Source organism: Scedosporium apiospermum (assembly GCF_000732125.1).
Source record: "Scedosporium apiospermum strain IHEM 14462 chromosome Unknown SEQ_SAPIO_0110, whole genome shotgun sequence".
NCBI lineage: Eukaryota > Fungi > Ascomycota > Sordariomycetes > Microascales > Microascaceae > Scedosporium > Scedosporium apiospermum.
The window spans coordinates 350,518-368,638 of record NW_015971811.1 but is presented as its reverse complement, the minus strand read 5'-3'; the positions used below and the strand labels follow the sequence as shown (position 1 = coordinate 368,638).

General features: G+C 52.8%; 2 protein-coding genes across 2 annotated transcripts; one reads left to right on the top strand and one right to left on the bottom strand.

The window, feature by feature from the left end:
- Positions 1-680: 680 nt before the first annotated feature.
- Positions 681-6,214, bottom strand: SAPIO_CDS7077 (Class V chitin synthase; the record flags this gene model as incomplete). Its single annotated transcript, XM_016789011.1, has 3 exons — positions 681-2,064; positions 2,151-5,828; positions 5,913-6,214. The coding sequence occupies 3 exons, from the start codon at positions 6,212-6,214 to the stop codon at positions 681-683; spliced, it is 5,364 nt and encodes a 1,787-aa protein (XP_016640838.1).
- A 5,565-nt stretch (positions 6,215-11,779) lies between these two features.
- On the top strand, positions 11,780-17,517 carry SAPIO_CDS7076 (Chitin synthase 8; the record flags this gene model as incomplete). Its single annotated transcript, XM_016789010.1, has 3 exons — positions 11,780-12,081; positions 12,178-17,414; positions 17,486-17,517. 3 exons carry the CDS (start codon positions 11,780-11,782, stop codon positions 17,515-17,517), a joined length of 5,571 nt encoding a protein of 1,856 aa, XP_016640837.1.
- Between the last annotated feature and the right edge of the window lie 604 nt (positions 17,518-18,121).

Sequence of the window (18,121 nt, the reverse complement as noted above, 5' to 3'; positions counted from 1 at the left end):
GAGCCGCGAGCGAGCTTTTTGTTCTTTTTTTTTATACCCCTAACCCATTCTACGAATTCTACTCGCACCTCGGCCTCTTGATTTCTCTTCTATTTTCTTGACTCGATGGGATATTTATGATGCATGTCCTACAAGACGGGACCTGACTGGGCTTGAGATTGATCTCGGCGCTCGATATAAGGGAGTTCTTCGTCTGTCGAGAAACTGGTGATATTGTTCGCCGAGATCAACTTTCCTCGAGACACATCTAATCTCTCATCCTAGCTAAATATATACATTCTCTTCATCACAGATCAAGGCACGAGAGGCAATCGTAATCTCTCTTAATATACTAGAGAATTAAGTATGTGTATTGTATGTATCCCAAATAGACGAGAAAAGAGATCAACGTTACAAGAGAAAACCAAGGAAAGAGCTCGAATATGAAAATGTTGAAACGCCATCCTCGAAGACCACCCGTCGAAATATGTGCCTTGATTTGACTTGAGAGAAATGAGAGAACAAGGAAAACACAAGGAAAATAAAGGAAACAGGACAGTATTGTGTGTTGCGAACGTCCATGCTCAAGTTATCAAATCCTCCGAAAAATCTCTAAAGTTATCATCAAAATATAGTAAATGAAACCAAAAATAACATCCAAATTCAATTACACTTCAACTTTTTTTTTTTCTCGGAGGAGTTTACATGTTAGCCAACTCCTGGTCAATCTGCCTATCCATAAACGTCCTCCTCTCGCCAGTGAGCTCAGTCTGAAGCCTCTGCTCCACAAGAGCCCGCACCTGCTTCTTCGTCACGGTATCGAGGTCAACTTCCCTAAGGACGCTCTGGATAGCCTCGATAACCATGGCATCGTCAGGCCCAACATGGCCGCGCTGGAAGTCGAACGAGGTGGTCGAGCGCATAGCTGCATCGGGACCCGCGAAGGACGCCCTAGTCGCCGCGCCACCTGAGTAGCCGAGTGCGGTCGAGGAGCGGTTCATACCGACGCCGAGGGCGGGCGAGAGGTTGCTGGTGCCGCGGAGGTTGGAGACGCTGGCGCGGACGTCCTGGTAGGGCGAGGGGCGGCGCTGGATGTCGCCGCCGAACGACGCCATGGACTGCCGGTTGAGCGCGTTGTCACCATAGGGGAAGCTCGACTGGCGCTGGATGGGGACACCGGCGCCGCCTAGGTTGGTGGGCGAGGGAGGCATGAAGGGAGGACGACCGGCCATACCGCCGCGGAGGGAGCCTTGAGGAACGGACGAGTAGACGCTCCTGACCTCGTCCATCTCGTATTGGTCCTCGCCGAAGTACTCGCGCTCGGCGGGACCGCCACGGCGGCCAGGGAGGTTGTTGGCGAGGGCGTAGTCGTCCCAGCGCTGAAGGGGAATGCTTCGGGGATCGAAGTTGGTCTCGTCGACCGCCACAATCTTCTTGTCACCCTTTTCTCCCACGACGATACGCGTGTTACCCCACGAGAAGTTGTCCTGGTTCCAGAAGGAGTAGATGGGAAGGATGAACGAGTAGATGGGGAAGGCGAGACAGTAAATGATCATCCAACCAATGTGTTGCCACTGTCGCTTGAGGATGAAGATCAAAGCCTGAAGACCATAGACAGCCGCCAACATGACAATCGAGAAGAGGGGGAACTGGCTCTTGTGTGAGGCAACGCTGTAAATGAGCCATCCCAAGTAGGCGCAGGTAGCCGGAAGGATAATGGTCGAGCAGAGATCAAGGAAGACGACAAATCTCATGGAGAAGCAGCAGAAACCACACATTTCCTTGAGCCGGAGCAACTCGACGAGGTTGTGGATCGTGGAATTGATCCAGCGACGACGCTGCGAGAGAAGGACACTCCATGATTCGGGTGCGGCAGTCTCACAGTAGGCATCGGGAATGAACTTGTACGACATGGAAGGAAAGTACTTGGTCATGAGCGTCGTCAGGTAACGATCCTCACCAAGAGACAGCAGGTTCTTCTTGTGCAGCGTATCAACATCGCAGACGGAGTAATCCCTGATCACATCATCCGAAATGATGAGTGGCTTGCCTTTGTCAATGGTTCGGAGACGGTACATGGAGAAACTAGGAAGGGAAAACAAAAAGGTTAGCTAACCATCTAGGAAGGAGGTTGAGGAAAGGGAAGAGAAGCAATAGAAAGGCACGCATACCATCCTGGCAAGCAAGTAACACTGCCGAAGAGAGACTCGAAAGCCTTGGTAAGGTGGTGAGAAATAAAGTACTCGTAAACCTGGATCATGGTCCACCATGTCTTTTCATCGTTCTGCAGCCCCGTCTCACCGCAGATACCGGCAATCTTGGCATCATTGGCACAAGCCGCAACTAGGCGATTGAGCGAATCTTCCCGGACCGAGGTATCGGCGTCGACCATGAGGAGGTACTCGTAGAGCTCGGGATCCACACCAATGACGTTGTTGATCTGATGGAACATTTCCAGTTCGAGCGGGTTCATGGGCGAGCGGTGGTGGACGCGGTTAAGGAAGCTCATCAGCAGAATCTGCGAGTCACGCTTGCCACGGTTCCCGGGCTTGACGGAGGACTGCTCGGACTCCTTGCCGACCTTGACGACAACGATATAGGGGACGACGTTGCCCTCGAACTCGTACAGACCCGAATACACTTTACCATAGTTGAGCTGCTCGGAGCCGGTACCAATCGATTTGAAAGGGAGCGCTGGGGGATCAACCTTGGGGTCGACGCCGAGGATATCAAGGACAATCTTGGGCGTGGGCCTGTCGTTGCCCTGACCAACAATGATACCGTCGCAAATGACGCAAATGAGCTTCCTCTTGTTGTCATACTGGAGAGCTGTGAGCGAGTCGATGGCCTTGCGCAGGGAGTCTTCACCCTCAGTGTAGGCGGGGACCTGGCAAATGACAAACTTCTCCTGGGGCGAGGGGCGCCTCTTGGAGCCGAATTGCAGCGCGGCTAAGAACTTGACGAGGATGACAGCGCAGATGATGATGGTGAAGGCGAGCAACATGTACTTGTTGACCTCGCACCTAGGTGTGATTCGGAAATCAGGGATACCCTGGTAGAAGTGATTCTTGATGCAGTTCATGCTGTTGAAGACGGGGGTCTGAGCATCGGTATTACGGACCTTGGCCGTGAGTTCGTCCCAAAGCTCTGTGATATCCTCGCCAGGGTGCTGCTGCACGATATCGGTGACATCCTCGTGAAGGAACGAGTAGAGTTCGTTGCCGTCCATTACATCTAAAGTGTGGAAGTAGTCGGTCATATCGTAGATCTTGCCGTCGTAAGTGAACCACATGTGCTGGTTTTGGCGCCCATCGTCCTTGACCTCCTGGGGAAGCCACACAAGATCACCCTTGTAGTACTCGGTGATCTTGGGAAGAAACTGAGCGGTGTACCAATCATCTTCGGCCAGCTTCGAGGTAATGTAGGCGGTGTGTTTGCCCGACTTGTGCACGGCCTCAGGATGCTCTTGAGTTTCGTTGGCGAGGAGCTCCAGTCTCTCGCCGATACCGAGACCGCGGCAGCTAATGGCTAGAGGGATAGGAAAGTAGTCGGTAAGGTCCATTCCGGCGAACGGCTCCATCCGCTCCTGGGTGGTCTTGATTGGAATGTCGCTGTGTTGCTGCTTCCAGAACTTGGAGATATCGTAAACCCTTCCATGAATGCTGACGAAGTAATCATCTGCTCCTAAATGGTGGGAAACCTCATTCCTATTCCAAACCTTGTCTCTGTTGGGGCAAAGAACAAGACCAAAACCGATAATCCAGAAGACGACCATTGCATTGATGAGGAAGATGAGGAACACTAGTACGACCTTTTCACGCCACGCCATACGGACGTCAGGGCGTCTCATGCGGCCAACATGGCGGAGGACTGGCGATGGAATCCAGAAGGTGAGAGCCCAGACGAAGCCGACCCACATGCGACGACCGAACGTTTGTTGCTTGGTCTCAATCGTCTTCCCGTGAGCAAGCTCCGGATCCATGTTGCCAATGAATTCGCCGTCGTTATTGTAGTAGACCTGACCCTTGTACGTGTCACCTTTGCTACCTAGGCCGTAGTCGCCGTTGTTGACGTTCCTCAGCGGCGTGGCGGCGACGGAAGGGGCGCGGTTCTGGTTCAGCGTGACTTGGCTCATGTTACCTTGACTGAAGGTCCGGTTGTGGCCGACTAAGTGATCCCGACTGCCGTTCAAGGAACCATCCAAACCAGTAGGGAAATAACCGCTGCCCGCAGCTGAGTAGGCAGATTCAAAACCCTGGGTAGGCGCCGCCGCAGGCATAGCCATAGGCATGGGCATACCGGCACCCATGGGCTTAAGATCCAACATGCTCTCGGCCTCCCACCAGGCGTTTTCACGCATCCACACGCGCTCCTTTCCAACAACGACCTCGCCGTTGCTCCAGCCACGCTCGAGGATCCAGGTTTCGATACCGTCTCGGCCATCCTTGCAGCCCAGAACGGAGTATCGCTGGACAAATTCGTCGAGGTCGAAGTCGGAAGTGAAATCGAGGTGTCGGTTTCGGCGGTTCGCCCATTCGGGTAACCTCCAGGCGCGGAGTTGGCGAGAGACGGTGCCGGCAGACCAGGCCGAGGTGATGGAAGGCAAGGCTGCCAGGCTGGACGGAGAATCGTCGGTTGGGTGGATGCAGAGGTGGAACCAGGCTCGGCTAGCGTTGAGGAGAGCGGCTAGGTCGATTCTGCCGGCTCGACCTAGATTAATTCCCTCACCGGGGACGGGGAAGAGCAACTTCTTAAGGAAACCATCATCGTCGGCAGCGTGAGCCACCTTCTCAAGGATAATCTCACGCTTCTCGAGCTCGTGTTGGCGGCTTCGGCCCACGGGACCGGTCATAATACCCAGATCAGGGGCGGCCTCCGCCACGGCGTTCTGCATCTCCCGGAGAACGGATGAACCCGCACCGGAGACTTCGACGCCATCTTGAATCATCTCCTGGTTGATGCCTTGGCTATCGTCGAAGATGGCCCTCATAGCGATTGCCTTGCCGAGCGTCGGGTCGGGGACTTCAATGACTGTGATGGAAACCGTATCGCCAGCATCACTAGGACCTGCGGGAGAAGGGCCACGGCCGTCAACAGACCCAGCACCATCGCGGATAGCCGACATCTGGGAAGAAATGGCCTCGTTTGCCTTGGCAATAACCCAATCGACGAGACACTCATAGAGGCCACCGACAAGAGTGACGCGGTCTTCGGTCGAACACTGTCGAGCGAGAACCTCTGGTTCGACGCCAAGGAGACCACTGACATCCTCAATGATCTCATCCAGCTCGTCAGAGTCCACACCATAATCGAGGGTATTACCGAGCTTGAGAAGACCTGCGAGAGTCGAGATGAGATTCCGGTGAGCAGATCCCTTAATTCCAATTTCCTTCAGCGCTGCGCGGAAGTCATCGGCAGCAGCTGCATCGTCCGCGGTGGGGAGATACGAAGGCGGGGTGTAGGTACCGGAGCGGGAGAGGAGGGTATAGCTCGAGGCAGCCTTGAGGCCGAGGAACTCTCGTTCGGCGGGGGTGGAAGCCGAGGTGAGGAGATAGTAAAACACGTCGAAGGCGCGGTATCCGGCCTCCGCTGGAATGTTGAGAAGTCCCTTGGCGGTATCGATACCGCCCTGAGAGAGGGCAACACTAGCTGCGGTGAGCGTGCCCGCAAGGTTTAATGTGAGGCTGACTCCCAACGCAGCTTGACGCGGAGTTGACGGGTTGAAGGGTGTGACACATCGGAGGAAGGGTTGGATGGCCTCCAAGGCAGTGAAAAGGGTCGCGGGAATAGAGAGCGGAAGAGACTGGAGGAAGGGCGAGAGGAGCGATGGGGTGGATGTGTGTAGCGATCTAAGACCGTTCCGTTAGAATCCTGAATAATATAACGGTTTGGGTAGCCCGACAAGTAGAGGTAGGGAAAAAAAAAAAACTTACCCAAGGATAATGCATCCATCCTCTGCTCGTCGTCTCGCATGTTCCCAGGCCCGCGCAGCTAGACTACGGTCAACGGTTCCTCCAACCTTCCCATCAAGCCCCGCCTGAGCGGCGGTAAGCCAGGTGTTGACGACTAAACTGGAACCAGCATCAAGAGTGTATGGCTGAGAAGAAAGGTAGCCGTTATGGACGGCATTTAGTAGGGTCGTCGTCGACACTTGAGAAGACTGTTGGCCGGCTCCGCGGGGACCTCCCGGAGACTCGGACGCGAGCGAATACATCGACATTCGAGAATTGGCCATGTTTGGCAGTGGTTTGGCGACGTGATGTCCGTGATGGACGCTCACGCCGTGTGTTGGTTAATTTTGGGCGGGATAAGTTGAGGACGGCGATCGGGCTGGCCCGACGGCTCGAGGAATATCGACCGGGAAACGGTGGAATCGATGAGTCGACGTCTTCAGTCACTGTACTCGACGATGAAGACCCGATTATGGCTGATGCAGATGTAGCAAAGAAGCGAGCGACCGGGAAAATTCTGAGCGTCAGGTTTCGACGATGGTTAAGGGGAAAACACAGAATTACAGGGAGTCGTTCGAGAATACGCTCCGCCGCGGGACGGCTCCTTTCGAAGCAAAAAGATCGAGCAGAAGAAAAAGAGAAAATGTATTAAACAGGATTAAGAACGAATGAATGCTAAGAATCCATCCAAAGCGAGTGAGGACGGGTGTAGAGTGCAGCAAAAGAGATACGCTCTTCAGAACCGAAGAAGGCGATGAAGCGATGAAGAACGTGAAGGGCAGGAGCAGGCGCGGGAGGTTTCAATGTTGGCTGTCCTAGTGGACTGAGTACTTGGTAGGGTACCACGACATAGTACACTCGGCCTACTGTGCAGCACTGAAGTACCAGGTGAGCCCACCCACGGGGAGTACGGTACAGTAGATCAGGGAATTACGGAGATCCTCACAGCCCGGGAAGTACTAGTATCACCTCGTTTCGTTTTAGCTGACATTGTTCAGCGCCTTCCAGCTGGCTCAGTAATATTCAGAGGATTGATCCCTGAGTACTTGACGTACAGAGAACGGCGAGCCTATAGACATCGACGTAGGACTCCATCTGCCACGGGCTATGCCTGCACCGAAGTATTCCAGATCCTATGGCTTCACCCCTCTCACGATATTGATCCTCTTCAATGAGTTTGCAGGTCCTTTTTACAGACTCCGAGCATGAAATGGCATCAAAAATCACCATTTGTGCCACAATGAGAGAAGGCTTCGTTCCTCATCTATGGCAATCCTTCGCACAGCACGGTTTCTTCTTGGCGTATGTGAGTGTACTCTGTACATTAAATATGCCATGTTGTCCGTGAAGGCTCAGGCCAGGGGCTCCAGGACCAGCCCATTCCTCCGGTCCATGCGCTAAGAAACCAATGAGCCCCAATGGATATGCATGATTCTCTGTTTATTTGGTGCGGGTGCCACACCTTGCCTCTTACGGTCTAATCGACGATTGGGGGTATTTTTAGTTCGGTGGAGTGCAAAAAATAGGGGCAAGCCACCCAGGTACGAGAAATTTAGTCTCGTGTCCGCACACCGTGCAAATTATTGAGTTGCCCACGGTGCTCATGGTGGGGACATAACGGAACCCCAATCCGTCTTCTCTACGAATTGGACACTTTTGTACTGTGTCCTGGGTGAGAGTCACTTGTTCAACGAAGTACTTGCATGATGTCGTCGGAATGCATGTGAGATTTTTTTTAGCAATGGGAAGGGCCAATCCATCGTCTGGGGAAACAAAGGACATCGAGAGCATCGCCACCTGCGTTGCTGGGAGGTTGCCGAAGATTTGGCTTTGGTCGAATCCATTGCAGCGTCCTCGAATATTTCATACGAAGCATTCTCCATCCCAAGTTCCTTTCAGCCTGTTGTCGAAGAAAAACAATCTATTGCATAGGAAGTTGCCGTGATACCTTGTCATGGCTTACACCATCTTCCTGCATGAGCCTGTGTGTGGTCATGGTGATCGGGTGATACAGGACGGAGTTTGCAAATGTGAAGTATTAGAGAGAGATGGATGATATTAAAGAGAGGAGCGCGACATCGTCTTCGTGATTTTTCAAATTAAGGTTGTATGAGGGAGTACACCAACGAAGTGGCACCTGGTTTATTTACTTCGTATTTACTCGACACGTCGTCGCTGCCCACCCACTTGGACAGCCTCTTGCATTGAAAGTGACCTTCTCCACCACCCCATCTTGACTTGCCTGTGTACCTTGTCATCCACTTAGTTCAAGATGAACCCGACCATTCACCACCTCGTACAACCGAAGCCATGGAAAATGTCAAGGAGTGCTATCACCAAGGCGTGCTCGCCCACACACTGGAATATTTTCGCCATCTCGTGGCTCCCTCTCGCTGATGTCCGTGAGGAATTTCTACCGCCGTTAACGTGGGCGAGTTGATGGTGGAATTTGTGGCGGAGCACGTCCTGTGTCTTCTCACATCCTCGGCTTCGGGCCTCCGAAGAGGGTAAACACTCCCAATATCAAAATTTGCTTTTTCTCAGATATTTGCTCTTTGCTTGTTCAGGCCAGAAACAAGGACGCCCAGTGCCGAGTGGAATTCGAATCATTAAAATCGGATCCATAATTTAGTGGTCGCAGAATCAAGGAAATGGTGCGAGTCACTTCCAACAGACTTATGCGTTCCAAGCAGGACCCGCTTATTTCCCCTTTTTAATGCTTAGGGTCTTAGAATCAGATGGAGATTTCTCCGTCGACCAACACATTTTAGACAACAATCACAGGGCATGGTGGTACAAGCCTACGGAAACTCCCAGGTTTTCCCTTGCCCTGCCAACCATATGCTGCTTGAGTCTTGCTTTGTTTTTTTTCAGTCTTGTTTTTGTACCGCTTGCGCCCGATAAATTGCCTTTATCCATTTCAACGTTTCGTTCTGAACTCTTGCCTCTGGGGGCATGCTTGGTAGAGCGCATACATCTCTTCTAGGCTTCCGCTTCCGTCCCGGGCTACCCCAAATACCCAAGTTTCTCAGATCTGTAAACAAGACCTCATCTAGCACTAGCAAGGAGAGGGAAAAAAGAGAATAAAAAAAAAAATTCCAGGTGAGAGGAGCGGGCGGAGATGAGGCTCGGCGTGGCCCGGCGCAGCTGAGATCCTAGGACCGGGGTCTGATCTTCATGGACGAAGTACCAAGTGGCAAGTCATAGGGCAATGGATACTTGGTCCTTCATCCCGCCACTTGGCAAGACGCCATGGGCGAGCCCCTACTAGGACAGGGCCGCAAAACGACCCCTGAAGCCTTTGGAAGGGCAAGACGTCCCCTCATCTGTGTCCAGGAAGAGAAGAAAAGGATAAGTTCAATGATCCACGTACGAAGTAGTATTGTTTCCCGCCATGATTGCTAAGCCTTTTCCGTACCATTCCATGTCGAATCGGCTGAGCTGAGGCACCAATTCCTCTGTCGGACTCCCAGAATAGCCATCAAATGGTCATAATTCAGAATCATACCGAAGGGCTTTAAGTTCTCGAACACGAGCCGTCGGTGGCAACAGTATTACCTCGATTCATAGAGGATCGGGCTCGTATGGCTTGTCCGATCGATCGAACTAGTCCGTAGTCGTATTTTTGACACGAGGCCTTTCCGGCTTGCCATAGTCCAGGTGGCTCGTATGAAAGAAAAATATGCGCTTCTGAGCCAACATCACGGCCCATGGCAGATGTACACAGTGTCAGTACTCCAAGCCTTTCGTGGAAGATTTAACGGAATTGACGGTGATCCGTTTTGGTGCAGTGGACAACACCAAAATGCAGCCACCAAATTCGCGAAATTCAATGCAAGCGACTAACTCGTCATGAATGTTGATAGCCGCAGGAAGCCACAAAGATCTGATACACTGGAGGCGATGGTGATGGCGCTCGTCACGTCTGAATTCCGGCCCGCCTATTGTCGTCTGTATCCGTTTGGGGGGCGACGGGAGACCTGCGAGAACTTGAGACAACGGGGGCGAACCAGGAGTCTGTCGCGTCCCAACTTGATGCCGCGTGGGCTCGGCGAGGAGAGTAAGAGGTTCCAAGATCATTGGGAATCGAAACAGATGCATTATTATCCTTATCGTGCTTGTGTTTCGGCGATCATGGTAACCAAACCCTGGGATTTCATTAGTGTTTACCGGCTTTGCTTCAGAGGGTTTTCGTGAGAGACCGAGACCCTACTGAAGTGAAGGCGGCAAGAAGGGTCGAAATCGGGATGAAGAATCTCTTGTTTCAGCCGGACTGTTCAGATTCCATGCGGAAACTGCCCTAAAGACCGCCCTACTGGGAGTCTTGAGCACCCCATTTACACATTTCAATTATGTAGGTTAGTGAAGTCGACTTCATAGACAATGTTAATACATTTTCAAAGCTTGCCACTCAAATCTAACAACACAAACTCATCTTGGAAGGACGATCCTCGGGACTCCGGACGGTAGCCCGCCGCATGAAGATGCGGACATGGACATAACGAGCGTCATTTCGGGGAAAAGCACAGATTAGATGTTGCAGGGTAAGTACTTTGTCGTGTACGGAGTACCTCAGTACATTGGCAATATTGTCCTCTGAACGCACAGTGCCGGACTGAGAAAACATCAATCAGCTGAACTGCAAACTGTTCGCTCAAACTCGGTTACGGGCTTGGGAGAGGGTTTTCTTGACCAGCCACGGACTCGGGATTGGAGGAAAGACGAAGATGAGGAAGCGCTATGTGCTCATGTTCTGACGTACCTACCTTAGCTCAGTGTTCCGGTGCGTGTCAAGCCAATGAAGCCCGACGCAAAACACCGACGCTCATCTCCTGGGTTTGTACCGTCCCCGCTGGTGGAGCCTACGGTAATTGTCCTGTGTTGTTACGTTTGACTAACGGACCAACAACGTCCAACTTCAGAGTGGCACATTGGAGGAACAGTCTCGTGGCAGTACTTCCGGATGTCAGCAGGAATTTGAAGATATTGGACTGCGCCATGTTATACTGGGACAGTGTAGACAGTACATAGGCCCCACAAAGTCGGGGAAGAAAGAGAAAAAAAAGTTAGGAAAAGAAAAAGAAAACGAAAGGAAGGGGAATTTTACCTTTTGGGCACAGAAATAATTTAGCGTGCATCCCCCTATTATTGAGAGGCACGAACCCGGTACGCCCAAGACCACCAGCCAATCGTTCCATCGATCAATTGATCTGTAAGACCAGGACACCCGCCAGCGCCAGCTTCCAGGGTTACAAAGTACTCCAGCCGCTGGGTTTCTGGGAATCCGATCCGCCTGGCAGTGCCTTCCTCCTGCTTCCTGCCTTCTATTCTCTTGGTACTTCGTACTTTCCACTGGTACTTCGGTCCTCTTTTTCACTCTTTTCCCTCTGGTCATACCATCCATACAGAGACAAGATCCCCGTGCCCATTTTGTGTGTTGTACTGCACCTTTCTCCTAACAACGCCAAATTTGGCTCCTTCTGATCCTCCTCCTTTCTCCTCAAGGAGCGACGTTCGTTTTTGCTGCTCCCATAGTCGTTGATTTTCTTCATTACCTTCGTTTCGACTCGCCAGATTATTTCGCCAATAAGACTTGTATTAACTGTACTTTACCTCTTCATAATTATTCTTTCACTGCCCCGTTTGCTCCCTCGCCCCAAAACGCGAAGATCGAACCTCGACGCCCTCGTTCATCCCCGAGTTCCGTCGTAGAGAACGCACACGAAGAATCCGAATCATTCGTTGACAATCCCTCGTTACTCATCTTCACTCGCTCCTAAAGAAAAGCCGAACGTTGACCTCCGACACGCTCTCCTGAAGCCCGTCCCCGGCTTCTCGCCCAGCCCATCATGAGTCTTCCACCGCTGGGCGGAGGCAGCGGGGCTCACACGCAGGCCTCTCTTCCTGCGTTGCCCGCTCACCTCCAATCCGATACTCAGCTTACTGCTCATCTCGCGAGCCGGTTCCACGCTGGTCTCCCTACTGCCCGGCTATCGTCTCATGCTCTCATCTCTCTCAACAACTATTCTTCCTCGGCCAAGGGTTTCGATGGCGGCCGTGAGGGCAGCGCCATGGCCGGCACCGAAGAGATAGCCGACCGTGCCTGGCTTAGGTTGGGACACCGTTCGGAGAACCAGGCTGTCGTATTTCTGTAAGTGTTGTGATAGATGCATTGTCGTTTGGGTTGTGACGATAAAATTGGAAGCGGGCTGGATTTTTTTTATTAACACAAAAACCCGAAATGCAGTGGTGAATCTGGTTCTGGCAAGTCAACTCTACGATCCCACTTGTTGACGGCCCTGTTGAACAAGACCTCGACACCCTTGTCCACGAAACTCTCACTCGCCGCTTATGTTTTCGATACCCTCACCACCACCAAGACCGCGACCACCCCAACAGCATCCAAGGCTGGTTTATTCTACGAGCTTCAGTACGACACTGCCACAACCACCAACCCTATTCTCCTCGGTGGTAAGCTTCTAGACCACCGTTTGGAGCGTAGCAGAATCGCCGATGTACCCACCGGCGAAAGGAACTTCCATGTTCTTTACTACCTCCTTGCTGGAACCACAGCTGCCGAGAAGGCCCATCTTGGATTCGACAATGCCTCCGGCAGCGGGCAAAAGAGATGGAGGTATCTCGGCCACCCCACTCAGCTCAAGGTTGGTATCAACGACGCCGAGGGCTTCACCCTCTTCAAGAACGCCCTTCGCAAGTTGGAGTTCCCTCGTAGCGAAATTGCCGAGATGTGCCAAGTTCTTGCCAGTATTCTCCATATTGGCCAGCTTGAGTTCGAGACGACCTCCGATACTACCGTAACCGGCGACGACAGCGGTGGTTTCTCTCACGAGGGTGGCCAAACCATCACCGCTGTCAAGAACAAGGACACCCTGAATCTCGTTGCGGCTTTCCTTGGTGTCGGCTCGCAAGATCTTCAGACGACGCTCGGTTACAAGACCAAGATGATCCATAAGGAGAGGGTTACAGTCATGTTGGATCCCGAGGGTGCCCGTGCACATGCTGGTGAGCTCGCGAGGACATTGTACTCGCTCCTTGTCGCCTACGTGGTGGAGAGCATGAACCAAAGGCTCTGTGCTCCCGAAGAGTCAATCGCCAATACCATCTCTATTATCGATTTCCCCGGGTTTTCCCAGCAGGCTTCGACAAAGTCTACTCTCGATCAGCTGCTCAACAATGCCGCTTGCGAGGCTCTTTACAACCTGACTCTGCAGAACTTCTTCGACCGCAAGGCTGATATGCTCGAGTCCGAGGAAGTGGCTGTCTCCGCCACCAGCTACTTTGACAACTCCGATGCTGTTAGGGGCTTGCTCAAATCCGGCAATGGTCTGCTGAGCATCTTGGATGACCAAACCCGCCGGGGTCGTACCGACATGCAGCTTCTCGAGTCTTTGAGGAAGCGCTTCGAGGGTAAGAACCCGTCCATCGCTGTTAGTTCCGCCACCGCCAGGCTCCCCGGCAGCAATTTCGCGACCGAGAACACTGCGGCTACATTCACAATCAAGCACTTCGCCGGCGAGGTTGACTATCCCGTCAAGGGACTTATCGAGGAAAACAGCGAGGTTATCTCGGGTGATCTTCTGGGCATGTTCCAGCGTACCAAGAGCGAGTTCGTCGCCCGCCTCTTCGGCCAAGAGGCCCTCCAGACCGTCCACCACCCCAAGGAGCGGTCCACGGTCATGCAGGCCACTATCAGTTCCAAGCCTATGCGTGCCCCTAGCGTCATGTCGAGGAAGACCACCAAGGGCGGCCGACCGACCCGCTTCGAGCGCCGCCAGCAGCAAGAGGAGGTAGAGGCCCTGAGCGAGGCTGGCGAATCGAGAAAGGGCTCCAAGCTCCTCTCGGCGCACGGCGCTTCTGGCCAGTTCCTCTCATCGCTGGAAAACGTCACAAAGGCGGTTGCGGACCCCAGCACGAACGCTTACTTCGTTTTCTGTCTGAAGCCAAATGACAAGCGGATCACCAACCAATTCGATAGTAAGTGCGTGCGAACTCAAGTGCAAACATTTGGTATCGCCGAAATCAGCCAACGCTTGCGGTCGGCCGACTTTAGCTTGTTCCTTCCATTCGGCGAGTTCCTCGGCCTCGCCGACACCGATACTATGCTTATCGGTACCGAGAGGGAGCGTGTCGAGCTCGTTGTTGAGGAGAAGCGGTGGCCGAGCAACGAGGTGAAGATCGGTTCTACCGGTGTCTTCCTCAGCGAACGATGCTGGATGGAAATTGCCCAGCTGGGCGACAACTACTCGGCTTCCGGTGGTGGCTTTGGCCTCTCCGAGGCTGGCGACGGCATCACACCGCAAGACACGCCTTACGCAGCGTCCAAGGAACGCCTGCTATCCACTGGTACCCCTACACCTATGGGGTATGGCGAGAAAGGCAAGAGCGGCTACTTTGGCGGAGACATCGATGCTCGCTCCGAGGCCGGCGTTTCTGCCTATGGCGGCGGAGACATGTTCAGGAATATGGACACAGTAGAGCAGATGGCAGAGCGGACAAACGAGAAGGACATGGTCGAGGTCGAGGAGTACCGCGACAGCCCGAGCCGCAAGCGCTGGATGTTCCTCGTTTACTTGCTCACGTGGCCCGTTCCCGACTTCCTCATCAGGTGGCTTGGCAAGAAACCTCGCAAGGACGTCCGTATGGCCTGGAGGGAGAAGCTGGCCATCAACCTGCTCATCTGGTTCTTCTGTCTTCTAGCTGCCTTCTTCATTGTCATCTTCCCTTTGCTAATTTGCCCCAAACAATACGTCTATAGCCCTGCCGAGCTTGCGTCCTATGACGGAAAAAAGGGCTCCCATGGCGCCTATGTCTCGATTCGTGGTTATGTCTTTGACCTCGAGAAATATTCCTCGCGCCACTACCCACCACCTCCGATCGTGAGCAAGAAGTCACTCATGAATTATGCTGGCCTCGATATCAGCAACCTCTTCCCCATTCAGGTCAACTCGCTTTGCCTGGGCAAGGACGGCTCCATTGATGACGCCGTAACCCTTGACTACAAGTCTACCAATATCACCGGCTCTCCTCTCCTCGTGAACAGCCAAGACTTGAACGCTCAGTACCACGACTTCCGGTCTTTCAGGAACGACACTCGACCGGATTGGTACTACGAGCAAATGACGATGCTTCGAGGTGGCTTTATGAAGGGTACCATCGGCTACTCAGCTCAGTACGTCAAGACACTCTCTACGCTCGACAATAACAAGAGGAACATCGCCATCATCGGTAGCCGGGTTTATGATTTGACAGAGTATCTGAAGGGTGGCCGTAAGCTTGTCGGAAAGCCCGGCGCCGAGGACACGCCCACGGACCTGAGCTTGACGGAATTCATGGAACCTGATCTGGTTCGGCTGTTTGAGCTCAGATCCGGCGAAGACCTCACGTCGCTCTGGGAGAACCTTCCTCTCAACGCCGCTGCTAAGAGACGAATGATGTCCTGCCTTAACAACTTGTTCTTCGTCGGCGACGTCGATACCCGCCGCTCGCCCCGTTGTCTGTTCGCTGAATACCTTGTTCTTGCTGTCTCTTGTCTTCTCGCTTCAATCATTGCTTTCAAGTTCTTCGCCGCCCTCCAGTTCGGTACCAAGAATATTCCCGAGAACATCGACAAGTTCATCATGTGCCAGATTCCGGCTTATACTGAGGACGAGGATTCCCTTCGCCGTGCCATCGACTCGGCCGCTCGCATGAAATACGACGACAAGCGGAAGCTGCTTGTCATCGTCTGCGACGGTATGATCGTGGGTCAAGGTAACGATCGCCCGACACCTCGGATCGTGCTTGATATTCTTGGCGTATCCGAGTCAGTCGACCCCGAGCCGCTCAGCTTCGAGTCTCTCGGCGAGGGTCTCAAGCAGCACAACATGGGCAAGGTCTACTCTGGTCTGTACGAGGTGCAAGGTCACATTGTTCCCTTCTTGGTCATCGTCAAGGTTGGCAAGCCTTCGGAGGTTGCGCGCCCTGGTAACCGTGGCAAGCGAGACTCCCAGATGATTGTCATGCGATTCCTCAACCGTGTCCACTACAACCTTGCCATGAGCCCTCTAGAGCTCGAAATGTACCACCAGATCCGTAATATCATCGGCGTCAACCCTACCTTCTATGAATTCATGCTACAGATCGATGCCGACACGGTCGTCGCCGCAGACTCGGCCACCCGAATGGTGTCAGCGTTCTTGCACGACACTCGTATCATTGCCGTCTGTGGTGAGACGGCGCTTACCAATGCCAAGTCGTCATTCATCACCATGATTCAGGTCTACGAATACTACATCTCGCACAACCTGGCCAAGGCCTTTGAGAGCTTGTTCGGTTCGGTTACCTGTTTGCCAGGTTGTTTCTCCATGTACCGCATTCGTGCTGCTGAGACGGGCAAGCCTCTGTTCGTCAGTCGAGAGGTTGTCGACTCGTACGCGACAATCCGCGTCGACACGCTCCACATGAAGAATCTGCTCCACTTGGGTGAGGATCGTTACCTCACGACTCTTCTGCTCAAGTATCACAGCAAGTACAAGACCAAGTACATTTTTGACGCGCACGCATGGACTATCGCTCCCGACTCCTGGCAGGTGTTCTTGTCCCAGCGACGACGATGGATCAACTCGACGGTGCACAACCTTATTGAACTTATCCCCATGAACCAGCTCTGCGGTTTCTGCTGTTTCTCTATGCGCTTCGTCATCTTTGTCGATCTTCTCAGTACGGTTGTGCAGCCCGTCACGGTTGCGTACCTTGTCTACCTGGTCTACCTTATCGTCGACAAGAAGACCGTAGTGCCCGTCACTGCCTTCGTGCTACTTGCTGCTGTCTACGGTTTGCAAGCCATCATCTTCATCCTCAGGCGAAAGTGGGAGATGATTGGCTGGATGCTTCTCTACGTGATCGCCATGCCCGTGTTCTCATTTGGCCTTCCGCTCTACGCCTTTTGGCACATGGACGACTTCAACTGGGGTAACACTCGTGTGGTCGCCGGCGAGAAGGGCAAGAAGGTCGTCATCACGGACGAGGGCAAATTCGACCCGGCTTCGATCCCGCGCAAGAAGTGGGAGGAGTACCAGGCCGAGCTCTGGGAGGTCCAGACCTCTCGCGAGGACGCGCGGTCGGAGATCTCGGGATACAGCTACGCCACCAAGGCCAACCAGGCCTACTCAGAGTACGGATACCCCAACTCGCGACCGGGCTCGACCGTCGGAGCCTACCCTCCGCACATGCCCCTGCCGCTGTCGCGACTCTCGTACGCAGGCTCGGACGCCATGGCCAACAGGCAGAGCACGTTTGGCGGCTCTCAGTTCTTCACGCCTGAAGACATGGTGGGCCTCCCCAGCGATGACGAGATCTTAGCTGAGATTCGCGAGATTCTACGCACGGCCGATCTCATGACTGTGACGAAGAAGGGCGTCAAGCAGGAGCTTGAGAAGAGGTTTGGCGTTCCCTTGGACGCGAAGAAGGCGTACATCAATAGCGGTATGTTTGGATCATCCATTCGTTTCTGAAAATTCTCTGCAGGATCTTTGCTAACATGTTTCGACTTTTAGCTACGGAAGCTATTCTCTCTGGTCAACTTTAATCTATCTAATAACTCACATATCGGTGTTTTTGTTGCTATTTTTTTCTCTCTCTTTTTGGAACAAAAGAAGTCTTTGTCTTTTCATCTTTTCTTTGGATATAACTTGCAGGAAACCACACACTCTCACATAAAAGGCAATCCATCTTTGCTTTATCTCTCCGTCTCTCTCTGTCTGACACTCTGTTTCTATGGCGATAATTTGATGCATCTTTATATTTTGGTTATTGTGGTTTTTTCTGGTAAATTCACTTTTTTTCTGGAAACACAAAATTGTCTCCCTTCTCTAACCCCTCGTCGTAATCATGATGGGCAGTTCTGGAACAAGATTATTTGCAAGACGGTGTGCGGGATTTGAAGTACTTGTCCTCTTTTTTTTTCCCCTCTTTTTCGAATCCCTTTTAGGGACGTGGATAGTAGGAAGCGAAAGTCTAATGAATAGAGTAAGCTATTAGCATCATTGATCTTTTCTCCTTCTCGGGGTGGTGTTGAAGTCGACCTAGAGCTTCGTTTCTTATTATGTTGAACGTGGGTCGAAGAAGGAAATGGAAAGCCCTCGTTCACTCTTTCTATGGGTCCCGGGCACCCTTCGTCCTCTTACCCTCTT